The sequence below is a fragment of the Primulina huaijiensis genome, chromosome 18 (assembly GCF_012295235.1).
Source record: "Primulina huaijiensis isolate GDHJ02 chromosome 18, ASM1229523v2, whole genome shotgun sequence".
Lineage (NCBI taxonomy): Eukaryota > Viridiplantae > Streptophyta > Magnoliopsida > Lamiales > Gesneriaceae > Primulina > Primulina huaijiensis.
In genome coordinates, this window is record NC_133323.1 from 6,244,151 (window position 1) to 6,266,904 (window position 22,754).

General features: G+C 30.1%; 4 protein-coding genes across 5 annotated transcripts; all 4 read right to left on the reverse strand.

Annotated features, from left to right (window-relative positions):
* Window positions 1–395: 395 nt before the first annotated feature.
* On the reverse strand, window positions 396–1,065 carry LOC140965129 (monothiol glutaredoxin-S1-like). Its single transcript, XM_073425196.1, has one exon. The coding sequence runs from the start codon at window positions 980–982 to the stop codon at window positions 506–508; it is 477 nt and encodes a 158-aa protein (XP_073281297.1). The 5' UTR covers window positions 983–1,065; the 3' UTR covers window positions 396–505.
* Window positions 1,066–6,268: 5,203 nt separating this feature from the next.
* LOC140964659 (monothiol glutaredoxin-S1-like) lies at window positions 6,269–6,580 on the reverse strand. The gene has a single exon (XM_073424526.1). The coding sequence runs from the start codon at window positions 6,578–6,580 to the stop codon at window positions 6,269–6,271; it is 312 nt and encodes a 103-aa protein (XP_073280627.1).
* A 2,492-nt stretch (window positions 6,581–9,072) lies between these two features.
* On the reverse strand, window positions 9,073–12,238 carry LOC140963816 (uncharacterized). The gene is made up of 3 exons (XM_073423226.1): window positions 11,945–12,238; window positions 10,231–10,458; window positions 9,073–9,400 (listed from the first exon to the last, which is right to left on the reverse strand). Exons 1-3 carry the CDS (start codon window positions 11,960–11,962, stop codon window positions 9,353–9,355), a joined length of 294 nt encoding a protein of 97 aa, XP_073279327.1. The 5' UTR covers window positions 11,963–12,238; the 3' UTR covers window positions 9,073–9,352.
* A 3,419-nt stretch (window positions 12,239–15,657) lies between these two features.
* LOC140965277 (uncharacterized) lies at window positions 15,658–20,103 on the reverse strand. 2 transcript variants are annotated; one of them, XM_073425435.1, is made up of 8 exons: window positions 19,937–20,103; window positions 18,158–18,260; window positions 17,984–18,067; window positions 17,812–17,903; window positions 17,411–17,721; window positions 16,994–17,228; window positions 16,487–16,691; window positions 15,658–16,093 (listed from the first exon to the last, which is right to left on the reverse strand). In XM_073425435.1, the coding sequence occupies exons 2-8, from the start codon at window positions 18,248–18,250 to the stop codon at window positions 16,013–16,015; spliced, it is 1,101 nt and encodes a 366-aa protein (XP_073281536.1). In that variant the 5' UTR covers window positions 18,251–18,260; window positions 19,937–20,103; the 3' UTR covers window positions 15,658–16,012. The 2 variants fall into 2 exon arrangements, with proteins under 2 accessions (XP_073281536.1, XP_073281537.1); XM_073425436.1 differs by having other exon boundaries at window positions 18,158–18,250; window positions 19,937–20,084.
* Window positions 20,104–22,754: the final 2,651 nt, after the last annotated feature.

Here is a 22,754-nt window from a genome sequence, read left to right on the forward strand (position 1 = left end):
CATCATATTGTGTAACAAGGTGTGAATGCATACAAATTTCGCAGATATCGTCTTCTTCTTTAGAGAACATTAGGGATTTTATTGAATGACGACTTCAGTGATGCAAGTATTTTAAGTGATTGAAAATACTCTATTTTATACCACTTGTTAGAACCGATGAGATGTTTAGAAGGAAACTGAAATTAGGATTCTCAATCAGTTGGGTTTTACACTGTTAATGGTTCCAACGACAAAATGGTTCACTGAGAACACAAGGGGAAAAAAACTTAGCTATTTTAAAAATCTAAATATATGTGATAAACATTGGAAAAAAAATGTTTTCAAAAACCCATACACCAGTACAATAAAAAGACCTCAATACGTAATCAAACAGTCTTTTTTGATACAATCTCAATATTAAACTCAAGTATTCAATTATCACAAAATTATAATAGGAAGCTATGTTAAAAGACATGGGAAAAAATAGAACTCAACCATGCATATATGCTTTTTTAGCTTAATTTGTTTAGATCCATATGGCATTGGCTCTGATGAGCAACGGCTTGAGCTTGCCCTGAATATTGAGGCTCATGATTTCATTAGAACCACCCACAAACTCCTTGCCAATGAACACCGCGGGCACAGTAGGATTGCAACCCAGTGCTGTTTTTAACACCTTCTCAATTTGCTTCCCATTCGGAAGTTTATCGATCTCGTATATCGTAGGATTCGCGCCAAAACTACTTATCAACGTCTTGATTGAATGAGACATGCAGCAGCTGGTTTTGCTGAATATCACAACCGAATTCGCAGCCCCCAACATCATCAGCACGTCCATTGTAATCGGCTTGAAGTTTGGCGAAAATTTAAAGTTAATCACTGTAAGAAACAATGGAGATACAGATACAAGAGATGTTATGAAAATTTTCGAAGCTGAGATCGACTCGAGAAAGAAATTTTTGCAAGAAGGTATATTTATATCAGCAAAAACATGGCTTTGCATGTAAGATCATATGGATTGTGCAAATTCTGCTTTGATCAGAAGGTGATGGTGGGAATAATATGTCATTCATTAATTACTATTTATAAGGCACGTTGGATTGGAATTAATGAATGAATAAGACCTTTTAATTTTGACACATATATTCGGGAATANGAATAATTTTTTTTTTTTTTTTTTTTTGGCCTGAGAATGTTGGACACCAACGTGCTAATTAAAATTTTAGACTATATTTGCTACTGCTGTTTCTCTTTAATCGACGGAAAAATTTGTAAAATAAACCTGGTCAACTATTTTTTAAAAAAATATCTTGTTTAATTATATTTTAAATACACTTGAGAGTGTCATTTTCTTTTAAAAAACTAGTTGATCAAGGTTAAAAAAAAAATCCTTAATCGAAAATAGTAACCTTTTACTATATGCAAAAATTTACAATTTATCCCCACAAGTGTCAAATGAAATAAGAGAATATGAAACTACTACATGTATATATGTCCATATATATGTATATATAATGAATGTTACACGCACGGTTATACGTTAAGTTTTAAATTACAGAAATACCTCAAATGTATTTTAATTGAAAGAACTTTTATTCGGAGTAGTTTTAACGATTTCAAAAGTAATGCGTAACCGTGTGTATAATCTTTATTGTACATATAACACAACTCTAAAATATTATAATCATATTCTCCATCTCCGGTAGTAACATAATGTTAAAAAAGAACATAATATCTTCGATAGCGTCTGCACAGAAATCACACGTGAAAATTGTAGTATAAACTGTGAAACGCACTAGTTTTCTTTGTCCTTATATTTATTAAATAAGTAATCAATCCGGGGATTCTCTTAACTAACCAGTAATTGTAAATGCTTTTTCGGGAAAAATGTAATGAATTTCACCCGAAAGTTACTTGTCATAGACATAAATTCTTTTGATGGATATTGGATGCATGCTGAGCTAATAAATTTTGGGGAAAAAATTAATATTCTTTAAAAAAAAAATAGAGAGGGTGGGCAAGTCATCCTCTCCAAAGAATATTTACTTGAGACAATTGACGTCTCTTGCAGTCAATTGCACGTGGATTACATTAAAGCTTGTGTGGGGGTATGAAATCCACTCGTTTTTGTTGAAATTTGTTTCTTGTAAATATATGTTGCGAGTGGATTGTAGTAGGATATATGATTTCTCAAAATTTATAATATCGGGTAATTAATTAGAAAATTTATGGTTAGAAATTGATTATTAAAATAGTTGTTGTGCTTGGAAAGATATATATGATTGGGATGGATGGATGGATGGATGGAACGGAAGAATACGTAGAATTTAAATGATATATATTTACATTGTATTTCATATCTATCGATCAGAATGTTTGTTCAAAATTTTTTTCTCAAATAAATGCCCATATTTTCCCAAAATTTTAGAAGTATAATCAAATTTCAACTATTAAGTGGTGTTCTTGTACATTATAAAGTTTAAATACTTTTGGATTATAATTTTGTTGTGTTCATTACTTTTTTCAATTTCGTTGTGTATATCTCACCTTTGAACCTTATTAATTTCCTATTTGATCATATTTTCTTCTATTATATTATAAGAAAAGAATGTTTTAGGGAAAGATTGTCGTGTTTTCAGAAAATAAAAGTAGTTAATATATGTGTCTCAAACTTTATATTAAAGTATATAGATATTAGTAAAAAAAATTCTCTATTTTCATGACATGAAACTATAGATATTTGTAAACTCGACTTTTGAATCTTCACTCTCGAAATCTATTTGATACATAGACAATGCTCTCCCAAGAACTAGCATTTCTCTCCCGATAAATGAATCAAAGAATGTCACGCTCCGAAATCGAAACGCCTCATCGGTGTTATGTAACAATTTAAAATCACAAAATAACAAGCCGCGTAATACATAAAATAGCTAAAAGCCAGACTATTACATAAATCAAGACTGTTTCTACAATGTAAAACACAAATATGGAAGCAATAATTTAAAAGAAAATAAAACTAAAACTGATGCTTAAAACTTCATATCTCGAATTTCATCACCAACAGCAAAACATACACTGAAACTGACCCTAAAGAGAGACTTAATTAAATATGTCAATGATCGATATCTAAAAAATTGGATTGTTGGAAATTTAATGTGTCAATTAGGCCATAATGTCAGCGATTATGGTCAAGTCAACCAATTATATATTGTACTCGTAAAAAATATATATGTTTATTTGTTTTTTTCACATAAATTAAAAAAATAATTGGAAATGAATATTTACATAATTTTCTTATTTTATCTAAATTTAATTCATTCAAAAATAATTTTACATTTTTTCAAAACCAAGTTAATAAGAGATTATATATTTTGGACAATCGAAAAAAGAAAGAAAGAAAAAGAAGAATGATCATAAGTTATTCTGACGAGTGATATGAAATTCAAGAATATGGAACTACCGACTTATTAACATGGCCGTACATCAAAGTACTGTTAAATTAAAAAATCTTAGGCATATTCTCCATACATCAATGGTAATAACGGAAAGTTACTTAAAATGTAATAATAATTATTTAGATAATCTGTCTACAGAAATGACACGTGAAAATTGTAAGACAGACACTAATTTCTTTAATTATTAGTTAATTAATCAGGAGATTCTCTTATTTGCGTTATGCTTACGTGAGCACAATATCATCAGCAGAAATTCATCAATTCCACACAAACATTTGGATGTGTATATATATATTCACGGTGACATAACTAATGAGCTTTTTTATAAAAAAAATAAAAAAAATTGAATTTTTTTTAANAAAATTTATTTTTTTTTTAAAAATTATTATGAAATTTGATATTTTTATTTTTTATTAAAAAAATTTGTTTTAAAGTATATTATAATAAATAAGAAGCGGCTATGGTATAAGTTTTATAAACCATTCTTATGAGATTAAGAAAATATTTAATCTTCATTTAATTAAAAAATAGTGATAAAACTATATTACAGTAAATTTATAATTTATCTATAACTAACACATCACAATAAAAGTTTCTTTTAGCTGTAAATTTACTTTGAGCTTTTAACTGATCATAACATAATATCTAAATATTTTATACAACTATTATTTTTGTAACTCCCCGAGCGCAAGCATGTATGCACAATTTGCTCTTATAACAATTACTTCGCATTCATCATCGCTTTATGGAAGTGATTAATTCAAGTTTCTATGGATGCCAATTGTATCCCATCATACACTCATTTTAAAGCTATATGGTTTTTACTTGATTTATAATCTTATCGCACAGGTCAAGTCATGTGAAATAAGAGTATATATGCTAGATCAAATTCAGTGGTCATATTATATATATTTTTTATATAAAGATTTGTAGATTTTTAAATTAATATTTACTTGTTAATTTTTTTTTTGCTTTATTATTTTAAGTTTAGCGTGCTATTACGTTATTAATTAAATTTAATTTATCTTGACTAATTCTTTAGTTTAAGTTTATAATTAGTAAAAAGAAGAAATAATTTATCAATAATTTTTTTGGATATTTATAATTAACTTTAAATTTAATAAATTATTTGCATTCTTGTCGGACCTGTGTGAGACCTCAAAGCAAAATATCCACTAATACATAAGCCCACTGCATACTCATTGGCCAGCGTCTACCTGCCGTCGCAAACATGAAAGTACAATCTGGAATTTATCACCCGAAAATCAATCAACTTTCATAAGTGTTTGCAACTTAGTGAACTATTGGATCGAATTTAAAATTGGATATTACGTTCAAAAATAAGTGAACTAAATTGTGAACGATGAGATCGGGTTTGGAAGCCATTGGACTAGTTTATGGACGAAAAAACAATATGTATGAAATTCTCACCTAGAATCGGAACTGTTTTCTTGTGGATGCTATATGCAAAAATTGAACCGTTGGATTCAGCTGAATTTTGGATATGATATTTAGAATATAAGATATGACATTTGGAACTGTAAGACAAGATTTGGACAAAAATTAAGTAACTCGACATCATCTTGGCTTGAAAATTGACAAAACTCGAGAGATAAATTTTTGAAAATTTATAGTGTTAGAGATAGTATAATTTTCAAATGGCAGTAGGTCCTCCGTCTATATCTGCAAATTTCGAAAATTATGATAGATTGTGATCAGATGATTTGAATTTTGGATTATGATAGATGACGATCATAATATGCTTATCTTGTAATAATTTTATATTAAAATATTCGTCTTGATGACGATCATGATCTGCTTATCTTGTAATAATTTTATCTTGAAATATTCATATTGATATATGTATACAAATTTCAAAATTTGTGTATGTATCTATTTAAAATTTAAAATCCTTTAGCACAATCATACATAAACTCGAAGATTTATCCAATACAAAATTCGAGTATTCAAAATACTGAGTTTGAAAATTTATGGACTTTACATATTGACTTACTTGAATCAATGATGACAATGTTCCTGATCTAGGGCGTTGACCTCTAGACTTTACAACTTGTACCCTTTCTCCCCATATAAATACCAAGTTTGTTTTAAGTTTTGTGTATCTTGCATTTACTCTTATATATATATACAATTACAACCCGTTTTTGCTCAAGCTTTAGCGCCTAGTGCAACAGCCATCTTTATGTCTGGTTTACTTGTAAGTTTTACGGGGTATGCCTTATATACCGCATTTGGACAACCTTCTCAACAACTAAGAGATCCATTCGAGGAACATGGGGACTAATAAATTGCGGAGGCTTGGTTTGATCAAGCCGCTGAGTATTGGAAACAGGCTATAGCGCTTACTACTGGCAATTATATTGAAGCACATCATTGATCATCGGAGTTTGATTTGAGCGTCAGAAGAGATACGTACGCCAGAGCACACCTCCCTCTCTAACTTTCTATTCTTGATTTCAGGCGTATTGTTCTACTTTCGGTTCCATTTTCGTAAAGCTTTTGACAATGTTCTTTCTTTTACCGTTTAGCTATTAAGATAAATCTTTAATTACTGTTTTATAATATTTTTGCCCAAAAAAACCAAAATTCAAAAACTAAAATAGTCTTCAAACATATATAGTGGTAGTACAACAAGAAAAGGCCTAAATTCATATATAACTACACGAAATTTCGGGAACGTACAAACTCAACATTTAAACTTCCAATAGTAAATGCATTATAAGCATCATATATATTATATTTGTTATATATGCCAAAAACCATGGGATATAAAAATAAGAACTCAACCATGCATGTAATTTTTTTAAGCTTTCTTAAATCCATATGGCATTGGCCTTGATGAGCAACGGCTTGAGCTTGCCCTGAATATTAAGGCTGATGATTTCATTAGAACCACCCACAAACTCCTTGCCAATGAACACCGCGGGCACACTCGGATTGCACCCCAATGCTGTGGTTAATGCCTTCTCGATCTGCTTCCCATTCGGAAGCCTATCGATCTCATAAATCGTAGGGTTCGCACCGAAACTGCTTATCAGTTTGTTGATTGAATACGACATGCAGCAACTGGTTTTGGTGAATATCACCACCGAATTCGCAGACCCTAACATCATCAGCAAGTCCATTTCTATCGGCTCAGATCGAATTTGTCGAAAATCTAAATTAAACAAGAGTGTGTTATGATAAAATTTGAATATGGGGCTAGCTTGAGAAAGCAACGTTTCCAAGATGGTGTATTTATATGAGCAAAAAGTAACATGGTTTTGCATGTAAAAAGTCATGCGGATGGATTGTGCAAAATATGCTGTGATCATAATTAGATGATTGTGGGAATTATATGTCATTAATTAATTAGTACGTGGCAAGTTGCGTCGGAATTCAATGAATAAAACCTTTGAATTACATATGTTCCGGAATATTTTTTTGTGGCTTGAGAATGTTGAAATACCAATGTGACTAAATTTTCTAGAACGAAAACTTTATTTATTTATTAATATTATTATTGCTTTTAACTTTAATTGACATTATAATACATAAATATGCTTTTATTTCTGGAATTGCTGAGAAAAAAAATATCCATCCAAATGATTTCCCATCATAAATTACTAAGGTAGTATTTGCATATGCTCAAAAAATGATTTAATTATGATTTTTTCTTTACAAAGTTTTCAACCTAATTACCTCTCAAAATTTCAAAAAAAAAAAAAACACACATGCTTTGTGATTTTTTTAAAATATTATTTTTTACCATGAATTTGAATATATATATATACACACACACACACACACATATATAAAGATAACAACTTTTTAACCTGATGTAATTAACTGATTCCCTGCATGCTTTATGCATATGTAACATCATAGATTCCCTTGGTTAATTAGGAATTGATTAAATAATTAGAACATGTAAAGGTTTTGGGTTACGTACTCGATCCTATTTATCAATTAATCATAGAACAAAAAGATATTTCCATTTGATGGAATGACCACCCATGGTTTTGAAACATGAAAAGTTTTCTTTACAACATGTGCATGTCTTCTTTCTGGAGATTTAAATGGACCAAGCTTTTCAAAGCCTACTTTCGGCTCATGAGTTAGTTGTTTAAGATTCGAATAAAATTCACAAAAACTCGTATGAGCTACCTCGGTTTGATCGACATAATTTTTTTGTCCGTGGCTGATTCAAAGTTCAAATGGGGTTGGTCGTTCCACACAGTTTTTCCCAAAGAATTTGTTAGTTTTTGCTTTTAAAAAAAACCTTATATTTTTTAAAATTATTTTGATTCAAATTTATTTTTCAATTTTTAATTTAAAAAGCCCAATTGAATCCCTGATTTGATTTCTTAGGAATTTTATGGTACGGTTACAATTAAATACGTGATCTAAGAGAGATATTGTTCGACCTAGAAGAAGGCATCTTTGATATATGATGAAATCTCACATCTCAATCGGGTATCATCATAAGATTAAGATTTTAAGAAAGAAATAATATCCTTAAATCATGCATGCACTTTTTTACATCACCAATTAGTAAAATCTTGTGAGTAACAAATTAAATGAAGAACTTAGTTTTAAGAGACAGAGATGGTCTCACGGATCTTTATCCGTGAGATCGGTCAACTCTGTCTATATTTATAATAAAAAGTAATAATTTTGACTATTTAGATGGTCAAAACTCAAAGTAGATAAACATGAAGGACAGTTTGAAAAACCTTTTTTCCTTAAAAAAAGTGTTGATATTTTGTATTTTGATGTCAGTAATATATATTTTGACGTAACAAATACATTCTTAAAAAGAGTTCAAATTTTTTTTTTCTTAATTTGTAACAAATCGTAGTAAATTTTGGGCGAATAAAGTCTGCAAAAGTTTTGATATGCTAAGGATCATGTTCAACTCTTCTACTTTTCCGAGTCTTGGCATCCTAATAGAGCTTTCTATGCTTTTTAAACTGCAAATTGCGAACACCAACATGTGAAAAGAACAAAAAAACAAAGGGAAAAGAAAGAAATAAAGATTCCCATACATATCATCTCTCAACCGTAAAATTTGACCCCAACCCAATACACACACAACAGGAGATTATCTCAGATCGACCACTTTTGCCTTTTCCTAAAATAAGCCTTCAAATTTAAGTGTTTTTTATATAACATTGGGCCGGAGATTGGTGAGCGATTTTTTCGTTTAGAAGAAGTTTATGTCACTTCATCTATGTGATGGTGACACTTCTATTGTTTTTTTTTGGATGAGAGATTATTTTAATTTCTTTATATCATTTACTATTTTAATTGACGTATTGAAATATTAATTTGTCGCATATAAAATCTTATACTACGGAAGTTCATTCGGGAAGTTCAATTCCACACCCAGAGCACGAGATCCACCACATCCAATGGTTCGAATTAATAGTGTTTGTTGTTTAAAAATTCTTAGAAATTATTGGNCTAAATTTAAGAACATTTGTTAAAACAAATCATGCTCCATTACGAAATTACGATTTGTTCTTTTATATGACTAAATCTTGCATTTTTTGAACTTTTATAATTTTATTATCGAGATTAGAACGACGTACCACTAACATAATTTTGTACCGCTCGTCTCCTAGAGACCGATAACTGTGATAATCCAAGAGTTGGGCATATTTCATTTCATCGACATTCATGTGAAGAAAACATCACAATTAAATAAACATGAATTCATATGTCACGAGTTAATTGAAAAATATATATATATAAAAAAAAAAGTTCACGAGATCAAGTCAAGAAAAATAAATTTCTAGCATTAATATGCCCCCTTTTCACTTCCAAAATTCTGCAAGAACTAGCAGTGGCTGTTTACACGAGGAACGCCGGGGACGATGCTTAGTCGTATGTAGAACTCGAAAGGAACAGCAAGTTTACGCCTTTGTACAACAGTTGAAGCAACTGAAGAAACTCCTCCTTGCCTGTGAAAGAGATGGTGCTACCGTGTTAGCGCACATTACAAGAACGAAATGCCAACTTCAAAACTTGTTTTCAGTGTGTGAAACTCAAGGGGTAATACTCTCAATGACTGATCCAGTGTGAGATCCACATCATGCTGGGCTTAGAGGGGTCTCATACATTTATTTATAGATAGTCCAGGGATTGTTATCAGTGTATTAGAGACTCAACCTTAAAAGAAAAAAATCAACAAAAGTTGCATTTTTTTCCACAATAGAAGTCCTTATGATTATGAATTCACTGCCTATGTGCAAACCATTTCACAATAACTTCGCAAGAGCAACTTATTACTTTCATAATTCATGATAAGCATATTTCTATTCTCTGGAACTATTTCCAATATTTCAGAGCCATAGTAATTAAAAAATGATGATAAACTTCCATTTTTTCTGTTATGATCAGTAAGTCAAAGATCAATAATTGCGAGTGTCGAAAAGCTCCTCCAAGGTAATAAATACCCAAAAATATACAGAGGAGTATATTATAAGATTATCAACCTAGTTTACAAGAATATAATAGCAACTAGACCTACCAGCATGAGTTCAAACCAACAAACAAGAAGGGGAGGAGAATGCTTTATTACAACCTTGTTGGTCCCCCCACTCCACCCAATTTTCTTCACCATTTAATTTAAAGTACCAAAAAACTTGTGTAATGCCATGTATGAATTCATGACTCATCCAGATCTTTAAGGTGATAACTAACAACTACCCATATCTAAACTCATCGTGACAAGTAAAAGTGAGTGATAAAAATAAATTCTTGTAAAGGTACATGTGAGCGAAGAGCATACTGTTGGAGTGTGATTGTGATGATAATCTTGATTATGTTGGGCGCTGTTCGAATTTGTGGTGGTCGAAGAGACAAGTTCTTCCTCGTTTCCAAGGCTAGCTCTTGATGGCTCCCTCTTATTCTGCTTCCTCATTTCTCTTATTTTTGTGAAATCCATTGAGTAGTCGGGCAATACTCCCTTTTGGTCCCAGTCCCCAAATTGTGGCACAGATAGCCATGGTGCATTCTTCTACACAACAAAGAAATTAGTGTATGGTTGAACCTAAGTAATCATGAACTCTACTCCTTAGTTTAATATTTACCGATATCAGCATCATTTAAGCAAATAATCTATTCCAATTACAAATAAATAGATGATATCACAGCTTCAAATCAAGATTGTGATGCTTGCACATAAATCTATTGTCGGACCAAGTGTGTGCGTGTCAAAAGACATAGCTAACTAACGGTATAACATAACCATTTTACCTATACAGAAACCCGATCGGTCATAGCTAATTAATGGCGTGACATAACCTTTTACACTATACCGCCACCGGCTCACCAAATTTGATCATTTTGTCATGGTTGCAGAAGCAACATGAGTAAGTCCCCCACTTTTCGACTTTGCGGTACGTGTGTGTTGTTTATGCATAATCATAGGCTTCCGCCATAATTCTAATTTGAATTAGAAGCCCCCATATGCACCATTTCTAACTCAGCCACAAGTTGTTACATAGACAGACACATAGAACATAACCATTTAGTTGAACCGACTTGAAAATAATGAGAATCGAATATGTGACGTATATAAATTATAGGACAAGAGTTAAAGATTGCAACTCAAATATTTCAAACATATCTAAAGAACCATTTTCCAAATCTTTATGTTGCATTGACAGACACATTCAAATCAATTATTTGCTTCCCCTAGATGTGAAGAAGGATAGTTGAAGTCGGAATACAGCTGTTGAAAATGATTGCTTGAGGACTACTACTTGTTTAAAAATTATGTCATTCAAGCCCCAAAATATGACTGAATAATGACTATTATCATATACCATCCCATCGATTAATTGACTTTTGCAGTTCCAATTTATGTATGTGCAAACGTGGAAGCTAAAGAGACGACAATTTCAACCAAATAATTAAGCAACTTTTTTAATATTCAACGCAAATAATACATTAAAATTAGAACTTAAAAACTTAAATACGTTAAAGTTGAGACCTCTCAGCCTATAACTAAATGTAAATTAATATTTTATTTCTTTTTTTCCTCATATATTTGTTCTCGTAAATCACTGTACAAAATTTTGACCATAATTCAACAGGCTTGCATCATTGATTCAAAAAAAATAATAATAACAATAATGCGATCCCAAAATGAAAAATTAACAAAATCAAGGACCAAATTTATACGGCACATCTCCAAGCAAACATTAAACATACATGTACATTAAAACTTCAGATTTAAAAAAAAATTTACTTCTAAACAATTAATTGTCACTCCAAAACCACAGCTAAATTCTTTAAAACCCCCCAAGATTATGCAAAACTGGAACTGGAATAGCACTCCTAATATATATGTGATCATACAACTTTTGATCTTTGATTTAATTTATAATAAAAGCTCAAATATGCATCAAGTGATCAAGAAAAAGCTCCAAAACCTTAGAATACACCAAAAAAAAACATAAATTTTCAGAAACAAACTACTTAGCCGGAGAACCGTTTACCTCTTTGCGATCTTCCATGTCTTGACAGCAAATTATTGGGTTTTCTTGAAAGTACAGATACCCTTTTCCCCTTTTTCTGGAAGAGAAAGAAGACTACACACAAAAGAACTTTTTGAAAAAATAAAACAATTTTTGCGACTTTAATGATGAATATTTACAGCGAGAAAAGAGAAAAAGAAGGAAAATATTTAAACTTGGAAGTTGTCCAATAACAGCAGATTTTTGTGGGCAAAAACTCTCTACTTGTAGATCACCGAGGTCGATGGTTGTCAACTTTTCTCATTTTTGTTTTCTTGCATTTGTCGTCCTATCTTATTTTTTATATTTTATTTATGAATCGAATTTTATTTTAGGTTTTTTAAATATGAAGTCGCCAATTAAATTTTCCACGCGTAACAGGCCAACAGGGTGTACCTCATACGTGTGCGAAGCCAGGCTCATGCTGGACAGATAATTTTAGCTAATAGGTTTTTCATTTTATTACAAAGTTTTGAAATTAATAAAAAAATATATATTATATTTTGTCTACTGAAAATATTATTTATTTTTTTCATGATAGATTTTTTTAAAATAGTATTATTTTACCTATAATTTGTTTTTTCTTGTATAAACAAATTAAAATTATTAAACTTTTCTTTTTAAAATATTATACAAGGTTTTACGCGGACATATTTTTTCTATCTATATTATATCGTTTTGAAGTAAAAAATAATAAAAATATCATATTTTTTTATTGAATAATATTGATTAAGTTTTTGTCCCCCTAAAAATCACAGTCAAAAGAAGAAATTATGACTTTTTGTTATATCATAATTTTAATTGATCAAACTAAACATATTATTATTTAGAAAATGACATTTACACTCCACAAATTGTTAAAACACTCTATTTTAACTTTTTACATTAGACATAGACAAAAGACAAAAATTTGTGTAAGACGGTCTTATGGGTCGTATTTTGTGAGACAGATTTCTTATTTGGGTCATCCATGAAAAAATATTACTTTTTATGCTAAAAGTATTACTTTTTATTGTGAATATCGGTAGAATTGACCCGTCTTACAGATAAAGATTCGTGAGACCGTCTCACAAGAGACCTACTCTAGACAAAATTACCTTTAATGTTTTTTTTAGTTCCACTATAAAACTAAACATTTTTAAGCATGATTTTACACATCTATTTTGATAAAATTTTATATTAATTACAAATTATTTTATTTATTTGGAACATGATTCTAACAGCCAAATTCATTGTCCTTCAAGTAAGTACATTCTCGCTGTCACAAATATAAATAAATAAATGACTGACATCTATAATTTTTGATATAATGATAAAATACAAGAATAAATTTAAAAACCAGAAGAAATAACAATTGAACATGTGTTATATCGACCCATGAAATATCCCAATAAATTGGCAGTTTTTTATGAGATACCAATGACCCGATTGTTAAAACCGGTAGGTTCGATGCAGTGCCCCCACATGGTTTGATGGACAAGATTCACACACATATGTGATTTTAAAAAAATTAGTGGACTCCATGTATGTGTGACTAAATTTGAGCCTTGATTCTATCATGGGGTAGTGCCCCTACATGTAAGGATGGAATCAACCTTTAAAACCCCAACGAGGCATTTCCTATTGAATTTTTTCTAAAAATAAAAAATAAAAAAATCAACCAATTCCACTATAACTTTACTATATTCATATGTTTGATTTGGTTTTAAGTGTGTTTTTAAATACACATTAAATATTTCAAAGAATTTGGAGAATATCATTAAAAAAAAACTATCATTTCTCCACTCCTATCAAGTATTCCATCAATTAAATCCGTTTTAAAGTCAATTTTATCTATTTTACTTTTTTTAAAAAATAATAATAATTTTTGATGATTTTATTTATTCCATCTTTTAAACCTAGGTTTTAAAATTTTGTTTACCTTTAAAATTTCTTTCATTTTTTTTGTTATGTGATGATTCGTGTATTATCATAATTTCATGGATTGCATAATAATTTTAAATGTAATAGATTGAAGGAAAAATTGATGTGTGTTAATCATTCGCCACTAGTTTATTAAAGTAGTTGGTGTTTTGGCAATTATTTTGTGATTTAGCTTTTAAAAAGAAAAAAGGTCGCATTTGGATGAAGTCATTTGAAATTTATGATTGTGAATTTGTTTTCGTTGTTAAATAATTCAAATTGAGGAAACTCGGATTCATCTTCTATTTATTTTCAGTATAATTATATTAATCACAATGCATTTAAGTGACCTCAATATTCTAAGGATTTCTAATCCATTGTGATTAGTATATTTATAATGTTGTTAGGGTCAGTTTTAGAGTTTAGAGAGAGATGCATAAACTCTTGGAACCCTTTTCGAAATTTTGGTGCTTGATATGGTTCTCAAACCGGATTCAACAATTGTTAATTGTAAAAGTTATTTCTTAGATCGGACAAATGCGACTTGACCACCTTAAAAGGTTTTTCAAGTGAAGAAAGGTTCGTCTGGATCCAGAGAAGTATATAATCAAGTGACTAAGATTTTAACGACACAAACCAGAAAGTAATGAAAGCATAAAAATAAGCAACAATTTATGGAATTTCAAAGACTTAATCTTTCTACATTTCATTTTCTTCCACAAAAAAAAAAATGTACAAAATATAACAAACTATTATATCCTCAAAAAATTTCATAAAAAATAATAAAAATGAAAAGGTCTAAATTATGTTTGACCTATTATTTGATTTTTTTTTTCTATATTCAATATATAAAAAATATTAAAAATTTGAAAATAATCAAAATTACAAAAATATATTGGATTTTTCTATATGTAACATTTATAGTTTTATTATATCTAATTTAATAGACATTATTATCAGACAAATAAAATTAATTAAAATGTATTCAAATTTGATAGTAATTTCAAGTTTATCAAATATAAAAAAATTTATTCAATCTAAATAATTATTAAAACTTCTAAAAAATAATTCTGAAAACATTGAAATTTACTATCAAATATGTTTTGGTCAAGTTATAATAATTTATTTGTTAATAAAAAGATAAATTTGGAATGTTATATAAATATTTGAAAAAAAATTTTTTTATTAAATTGTTTAATGGGCATAAGGATATGTAAAATAAGTCAAAATGTTTATAGGATTATTGTTAATTTTACATTCAGTTAGATTTTTTGGTACTTGTAATGATCAACGTAATTAATCTTAATTTTTAATTATAATCGATTCAACAAAATATACAAATACTAAAAATATCACACTTTAAAATTACATGCCTAAAATTGACAAAAATTTTCAAGAATATTACATATATCCACTGCATCCAATTAGACCTTAATTTATGTAATTAAACTTTATTTAAATAAAACAATTTCAAATGAAGAAGGAATAACACAGTTAGCAAATAAATAAGTTTACTAGTATTCTCCACTCAAATATATATATCCATAAGACAGATCAGTCATGTAATGATAAGTAATATTTTAAACATAAAAAATAATATTTTTTTAAAGATCGAGTCAGATATAATATCTATCTAACAAAATTAACCCGTATAACAATCTCATAAGATGTTTTGTGTAAAACTTAACTAGTTCGATAACCGACTCATTTCGCATGTATCATCATATAAGAATATACTTCGGCTCAATAGATTCAAAGCCGTTGTGTCCTCACATTGTTTGTGGACCCTCAGCAACCTAGGTTCGAGAAGATGACATCCAACAAATATTACAGTCACAGAACGACTTAATGTTATCCTCAATACAACAATTTATAGATTATGAATGAGAATTGAACATTTTCCACCGTTTGAAGGGAGAATCAGTCTTCTTTGTAGAAAAATTACTAGTTGAATTAGTTCAACTCCTAAAAAAACAACATTCTATGCATATCTCTTCACATCTTGGGACGACGAAAGCAATTTTATGAACTAGAATTTCAAGTCTTCCGGAAGAAAAATTACCTTCAGGAAATTATATGCAACTTATACGAAACTATACTGACTTCCAATCAGTCGGCATTAGATGGTCAGTCATCATGTATACAATGCTACTCGAATTGAACAACCACTTCCTCTTCAGCTATTGTCCAATCCTCACAGCCACCAGAGTATGAAGACAGCAAGCAGCTCTAAAATCGTAAAGAGACGCAATGCGTAATAAACTTTAAAATGCTGAGAAATGCATGAAAGTCAAAACATGATGACCATAACATCAATCTTAACAGTGACCAAGCAGCAGAAGTAAACTAAAATTTGTGAAAGAACAGAATCAGTCAGGAAATACTTGACAAGGAATTGGTCATACATCCAATGGATAAAGATAAACATATGCAAAACATCGCAGTTTAAGGTGCAATAAAGTAGATAGGAGGTGTATTCATGTCAGTAGCATACTTTTCAAGCCTAAGAATAAAGGTAACACAAGCTTAATTCTGGCATGCGAATTGCCCCCTTCTATATGTAGCATCCAAATATCACAGCTTCAGAAATATTTCTGGCGTAAAACACAAAAGGACACTTGCCTTGGAACATGTAAAGACTACCAAAGTCATCCAATCGAATTTTTCCAATGATGTTCTTTCTGGATTATCAGTCGCTTCCTGCAAGAAGTATATCAATGGGGGCATCAGCTGCATTTCATAGTGTCTCAGTTCACCACAGAATCTGCAGAGCCCAGGATTGACAGCCTCTCCAGAAGCCAACAAGGGCTTCCCTCCATATGAATATCTGGGTGTGGGTGCACAAGGGCATTTATATAAATATGTATAAAAAAGAAATAGAATCACACCCACGAAGCTAAAGATAGCACTATGAAAAAAAGAGAACTACCAGATGCTTCAAAATCAATCATTCAATGACATAACATTTAACCACGTAACGACAGGTAATGACAGAGTGATCTGAAGAAGCTACATAATTTGATTACAAAATTTTTTTATCTCAAGATAAAAAGAAAAATTTCAGGGCTGAAAGGCGTACACACTATCAAATGAAAAAGATGGGCATACAATGAGTTTAAAAAAAATTACCTGAAGCACTGCTCTGGGTATTCATCCACTCGTTTCTTAAACTTAAGGTAAGTCCTATCAGCATGCAAGGCTCTATCATATTCATAATTCTCTTCTTCATATGTTTCATCATTTGAATGATCTTTAGAGTTATCTTCATACACTTTGACGGACGGTGAAGGATAATTTGAATTTTCAGAAGCAACTTTTCTCGCAAATTTCTCTTCCTGGGTGTATATATAAAAGCAAGGCATAACTGCAATTGAATAAACATAAACATGAACTCCAAGTCAGTGAAAAATGCTGATCATCATATTTGATACACATTGGCGTCAAAAACTAAAACAATAAATGATGACTGCATAATTATTTTCATGCACTAAACCTGGATATCTTCACTTACAGTGTCTCACAAATTCACTAAAATGCAAACCTTACCTAGTATTTTAGAATCAATAGCTTGTTGATCTGTGGGTAGAGACTTTCTACTGGACTCAGTATCGTTACTCTGCCTTTTACTGGTAGAAGCAACATGTGCAGCTTCGGAAAGTGCCCTGCCCAACTCCTCCAGATCTATGTCATCATCAATTTCATCACCATGCTCTTCTCTAGGTTGGAGTGACCATAGATCATCATGCCAATTAGTTTCTGTAATAGAAAGAGAAGATACTGTTGTGTGGTCCACATCATCAAATGAAGGTAATGAATCCTCTATGCTAAAAATCTTCTGAACTCGAAGTGCTCGCCACCTTCACCAGTAAATGTGAATGAGACGGTAGTAAATTTGTCCAATGACAAATTCAGTGCAGAATTCATAAAAAGGTTCAAAAAAACCTTACAGATGGCTATCACATTGTGGAACCATACAGCCAAAAACATAGATTATTCGCTCTTCTACATTTAAATCTTTACTAGAAATTGGAGCATAAACCTGGAAGAATGTGAAAAAAGTGAAGTGGAAATTACTTTCTTACATCTGGTGAGTATGATAAAGAGAAGCTGAGATTAGACCTGCGAAATGAGACTAAGATTTCTTCCACATGTATTGCACAGAAGCAAAGCTTGTATTGCAGTATTTATTGGAAAAGGCCAATCCTGTTAAACAAAAAGGAGAAACCTAAATTTTGAGGTAACAAAAATATTCCAACACCAAGTATTACCAGGTAAAATAAAACTGCTGCATACAGGAAGTCCTCCAATTTTCGTAGAGTAATGATCAGCTGGTTCATAATTACTATCAGCCCAAGGACCTGGCAGGCCTAAAGTGACTCCAACCATCTTTGCTTTCCTGTAAAAGAAAAAATTAGCTCGTATGGTATATAACATTAGGTAAAATTTGGAAGCCATGGTAGTAAATTTGTACAAAAGAAATTGGAAGCTACCAAATATAAGAGAAAGGAAAGTTGCTTCAAATAATGTTAAGCAATACATATTTCAAACTACACACGCGAGGTCAAATTTAAGCAATTATATCCCAAGCCTTTTCCATGCTCTCAAATCATTCAAAAATTCATTATTTCTAAAATCTCCATTTTTGGGGCTCTAATACTAAAATCAAGTACACGATATGTGAGTCAAAATATAGATTGGAAAAAAAATTAAGTTTAAACTCTTGATTATCCAGAAATAGAACCACGTTCAATATGAGTAAGAATTCATCTGATAGAAAGAATGATATTGCACATGCTATTTTCATGATCTATCATGTTCAAGATAAAATACCAGCATTAATTGTTATCAAAACTTTCATTAATGCAAAATTGTTCGTCAGCAGCCAAACAATATGAGTTGGATGGATTTTAAAAACACAATTTGTGTATCACAAGTAGACTGAACCAAATTTTTCTTTGAACCATAGATCAAAACTAGAACAATATCTGGAAAAACGGAATATGTGTTCAATTCCAAAAGCTAAACCAACTGTAACTATTTATCAAGGTAGATTTTCGGTCACAACAATTACCAGATTGTAACAAACGCTAAATAATTACAGTTGATATTGTAATGATTTTGATATATGGTTCAAATAAAAATTTGATTCATTTTACTTGTGATGAATGAATTATGTTTTTAAAATCCATAAACCCACTCATACCGTGTGATGTTTGGCAACTGAACAATTTTAAATAAATGAAAATTCTGATAGAAATTAATAAGCTACTCCTTAAATTCCGAAATTGCTGAAAACTCCATGATTATCAACTCTACATATTTTCAAATTTTGAACACACACACTGAAACACGTACGGACAAGTTAGTGTATGCAATTAACCTAAATTAATATGGATATTTTAGCTGAACAATTTTGCATAAATGAAAATTTTGATAAAAATTAACATTGATACAATCTACTATTTCTATAAGATAATTTGTATTGAACATGGTTTTGTATTTGCATAATTCAGAGTTTAACATTGTTTCAACTATCGTGTACATGATTTTAGTATCATGGAGATTTTGGAATTTGGAAGCTTATTTATAAAAAAAAAAAAACTAAAAAATGAGTATGCTTGACTGTCCATAGCTACGCTCTTAGCTATGACTATGCTGCATAGGGGATAGCATCGGGTTGGTCGAACCAAATTATTAAATTGAATAAACAAAATTTTTTTCCGACCAAACCAAATTAACTGAAATTTTTGTCAAAGCCGAACAAACGAACCAAGTTTAGAACCGAACTACTAAATTGAATAAACTGACTTCTTTCCGACCAAAGCAAACCCTGATTTTTTTTTTTTAACGAACAAGTTTAAAATCGATTGTTTCGAGCCGTAACCGAATTAACTGATTTCTTATGGAAAAATTTTAAAAAATAAGAACACTGACTATATTATGTGCTATTACAGTCCACTTAACATAAAATTAGAAAATAAAATCCCAAAAAAAAAATGGATACTGCAAAATCAAGAATTAAAGGCCAGAGAAAAATAATCTATCTTCAGAAATAATGCATCGATTTCCCACCTTTTGTAAGTCGTTGCAGCTACAGACAGATAAACGAGACGGATTCAAAGGCTATGGATGAAGGAAGGATTCGCCGTTGGTTTTCAAAAACAGACTAGGTATTTGTCAAACATTTGAGCGAACAGAGAACAGTGGGTAACAGATTTTCTTACGAGCAATGGGCCACAAAAAAAGCCCAAGCCAAGCATTATGGAATTTTTGTTTTGTAGCTATAGTTTGGATTTTTGTTTACCATGCCTTCCTTCCATATTTTTTATAAATATGCACATGTAATTTATTTGTTATTATTATTTTTAATTTGATCAAATAATATTGAACAACTAACACGAAATTATTTTCAATTTAAAAAAATTGTTCGATTTAAAAATGAAGTTTGTTTAGATTTTTTATATGTAAAATATGGAGTGACTTGAGCATGTTTTTAGTAGGGTAAGAAATGTAATTATGGAATTAAATATTTTGGTGTCCTCTGTCCTCGAAGATAGTTACTCTAACAGTATCACACTTAATAATATAATATACATAAGGCATGAGGAAGAAGAAATAAGCTAGAGGAACTTATAAAGCAAAATTGTCATTTTATCACTCAATTCTATATTTTACAAATCTTTTTTGGGAAAGTGATAATCTAAGTTGAAGGTTTCATGGATGTTGAAAAATTGGAGGATGATTATGTCTTGTTTTTTCAATTATTTGATTTTTATAGGCTTTTTGTGCTTTATGTCATAGTTTTTTATTGTAGAAGTTCAATTTTTTTCCCGGTCAAGTTCCATGTCTTGTCTTTATGCAGAAAAATTTATGTTTTGTTGAGCTATAAATGTCTAATTGTTATGGCCAGTTTACTAATTTTTGGTGAAATTTGTTACTTGTTATTGCATGGCGCTGGATGTAAATTTTTCCCACGAGAAGATCCTTCAATATGTCGTAGGTCGATGACTATATAATTTCTGTATTGAAATGAAAACTGGTTACGCTCAAATTTTACAATAAAGAAACTGAAAAGGAGAATAGAAAATTGAAGTTCTTACTTGTGGATCATGATCGATTTTTGTTATATTTTGTTGTATTGGTGCTTTGTAAGAATTTTATTTCCTAGAATGAAAGTATTGGTTTATTGAATTAAAATGGAAAACTGGTTGTGATCGATGTTTCAATGTAATGTGGATCTTATGACATCGATATATCTTGATGTCTTGCTACAAATCATGTATTAGTGATTTGGTGAAAAGAAAAAGAGTAATGCTACATGTACAACCAAATTTGTACACAATTCTTACAACTCGAAAAATTCAATACAAAAATTTCATTTATCAACATCTCACGATCGATAAATTCAATACAAAATCTCACGATATAATAACAAAATCTCACAATTTAATTGTTGTAAATATCATTGTACGATATTTAGGTTGTACTTTAGCATTATTTAAAGAAAAACATTGTTACTCAAATCCATGAGTCCTAACATATGGTGTGATCCAGCAAACTCAAAAATCAGCAAACCAAAAATAGCAAAGCGAAATTAAGCAAACCCAAAATTAGCAAAGCGATGTTCATCAGCCTCGGATTACGCAAAATTTTATTAAATTTTTTAAAAATAAGATAATTTTAGTTGTTAATATTGAAAATATAGTATTTAATTTTTGTGGGAAATCAAAATTATAATATAAGGAAAGTGATATATACATATAAGGGTAATTTTGTCAAATATTGTATTAAAATGATAAGATTAATGTTAGTGTAAATATATTATTAATTAAAGTTAAACCCACTTATATAATATAATAAACCAACTTTTGGTATATTAGTGAAAGTTTTTAATAATTCAAAAAATGTCATTTAATCACTCAAATCTATATTTTACAAATCTTTTTTCATCCAATTATTTAAAAATATTTTTTTCATCCTATCTCTTATTTTATATCATTTCAACTACAAAAATTAATATATTTAATTTTAAATTCCACGACGCTAGTATATATAAAATGCAAATATCGTTAATTTCAGTGTTAAGGGAAAACAATAATTAAAACGACTTAGTGTATTTAATTTGGTAAACTTACAGCCCACACAAAATTTTTATTAGTTATTAATATTAATCTTTACTATATTATTATTATATATTATAATAACTCAACACCCTAAAATAACCGCTTGAGCTCAGAGTATAACTTTGGACTTGCTTAAAATATCATTTAATGCAATGTATTTGATTAATTATATAAACGAACACCTCTTTTTCATCAATATGAAATGAAAATAATACTTTGATTATGTAATGTCAAACAATATGTGGAAAAAAATATAATGTTTTGGAATATCTGCTCTTTAATATTAAACATCATTTCTATCAAACTAATTTTAAAAAATATATATTATGTTCATGCCGTACATAATATTTGTGTATTATGATACACACACAAGGCGTGGTATCCGTTATTTCGTTGTTACCGACATACATTGCATTGTATTGCATTGCATTTTACTTGATTTTATTTCATGTCAGTTATATTGGTCATAATTTTACTGGTTCGTTGTACTGGGGTCTGACCCTCTTTTTTGTTTATGCTGTGGTTGTGTTGATGCTATAGCAGATTATCCAGGAGGATTTGACACGTCTAGTGGAGCGTCAAGTAGCGGTGCCCAGTAGTTGGATTATTGTTAAGAGTTCTCAGCTATATAAGTAAATATATGTATGTATTATGGGTTTTTTTTAAAATAATTTAATTTCAAAAATTTATTTCAAAAATAATGTAAAAAAAAAATATTTCCAAAACTACTGCAATCCGCGCTTACGGAGCGCGGACGCTGCTCACGT

What these genes read in the sequence shown, in the direction of transcription:
- LOC140963816 (XM_073423226.1), bottom strand. An exon ending in ATCACAATCACACTCCAACA is followed by an intron (nt 9,401 to 10,230) that starts GTATGCTCTTCG and finishes TCTCTTTCACAG; the next exon opens with GCAAGGAGGAGTTTCTTCAG.
- LOC140965129 (XM_073425196.1), bottom strand. Translation starts at nt 982, where the DNA reads ATGCAAAGCCATGTTTTTGCTGATATAAATATACCTTCTTGCAAAAAT.
- LOC140964659 (XM_073424526.1), bottom strand. Translation starts at nt 6,580, where the DNA reads ATGGACTTGCTGATGATGTTAGGGTCTGCGAATTCGGTGGTGATATTC.
- LOC140965277 (XM_073425435.1), bottom strand. Translation starts at nt 18,250, where the DNA reads ATGGTTGGAGTCACTTTAGGCCTGCCAGGTCCTTGGGCTGATAGTAAT. An exon ending in CCACAATGTGATAGCCATCT is followed by an intron (nt 17,722 to 17,811) that starts GTAAGGTTTTTT and finishes TTACTGGTGAAG; the next exon opens with GTGGCGAGCACTTCGAGTTC. An exon ending in TACCCAGAGCAGTGCTTCAG is followed by an intron (nt 16,692 to 16,993) that starts GTAATTTTTTTT and finishes ACCCACACCCAG; the next exon opens with ATATTCATATGGAGGGAAGC.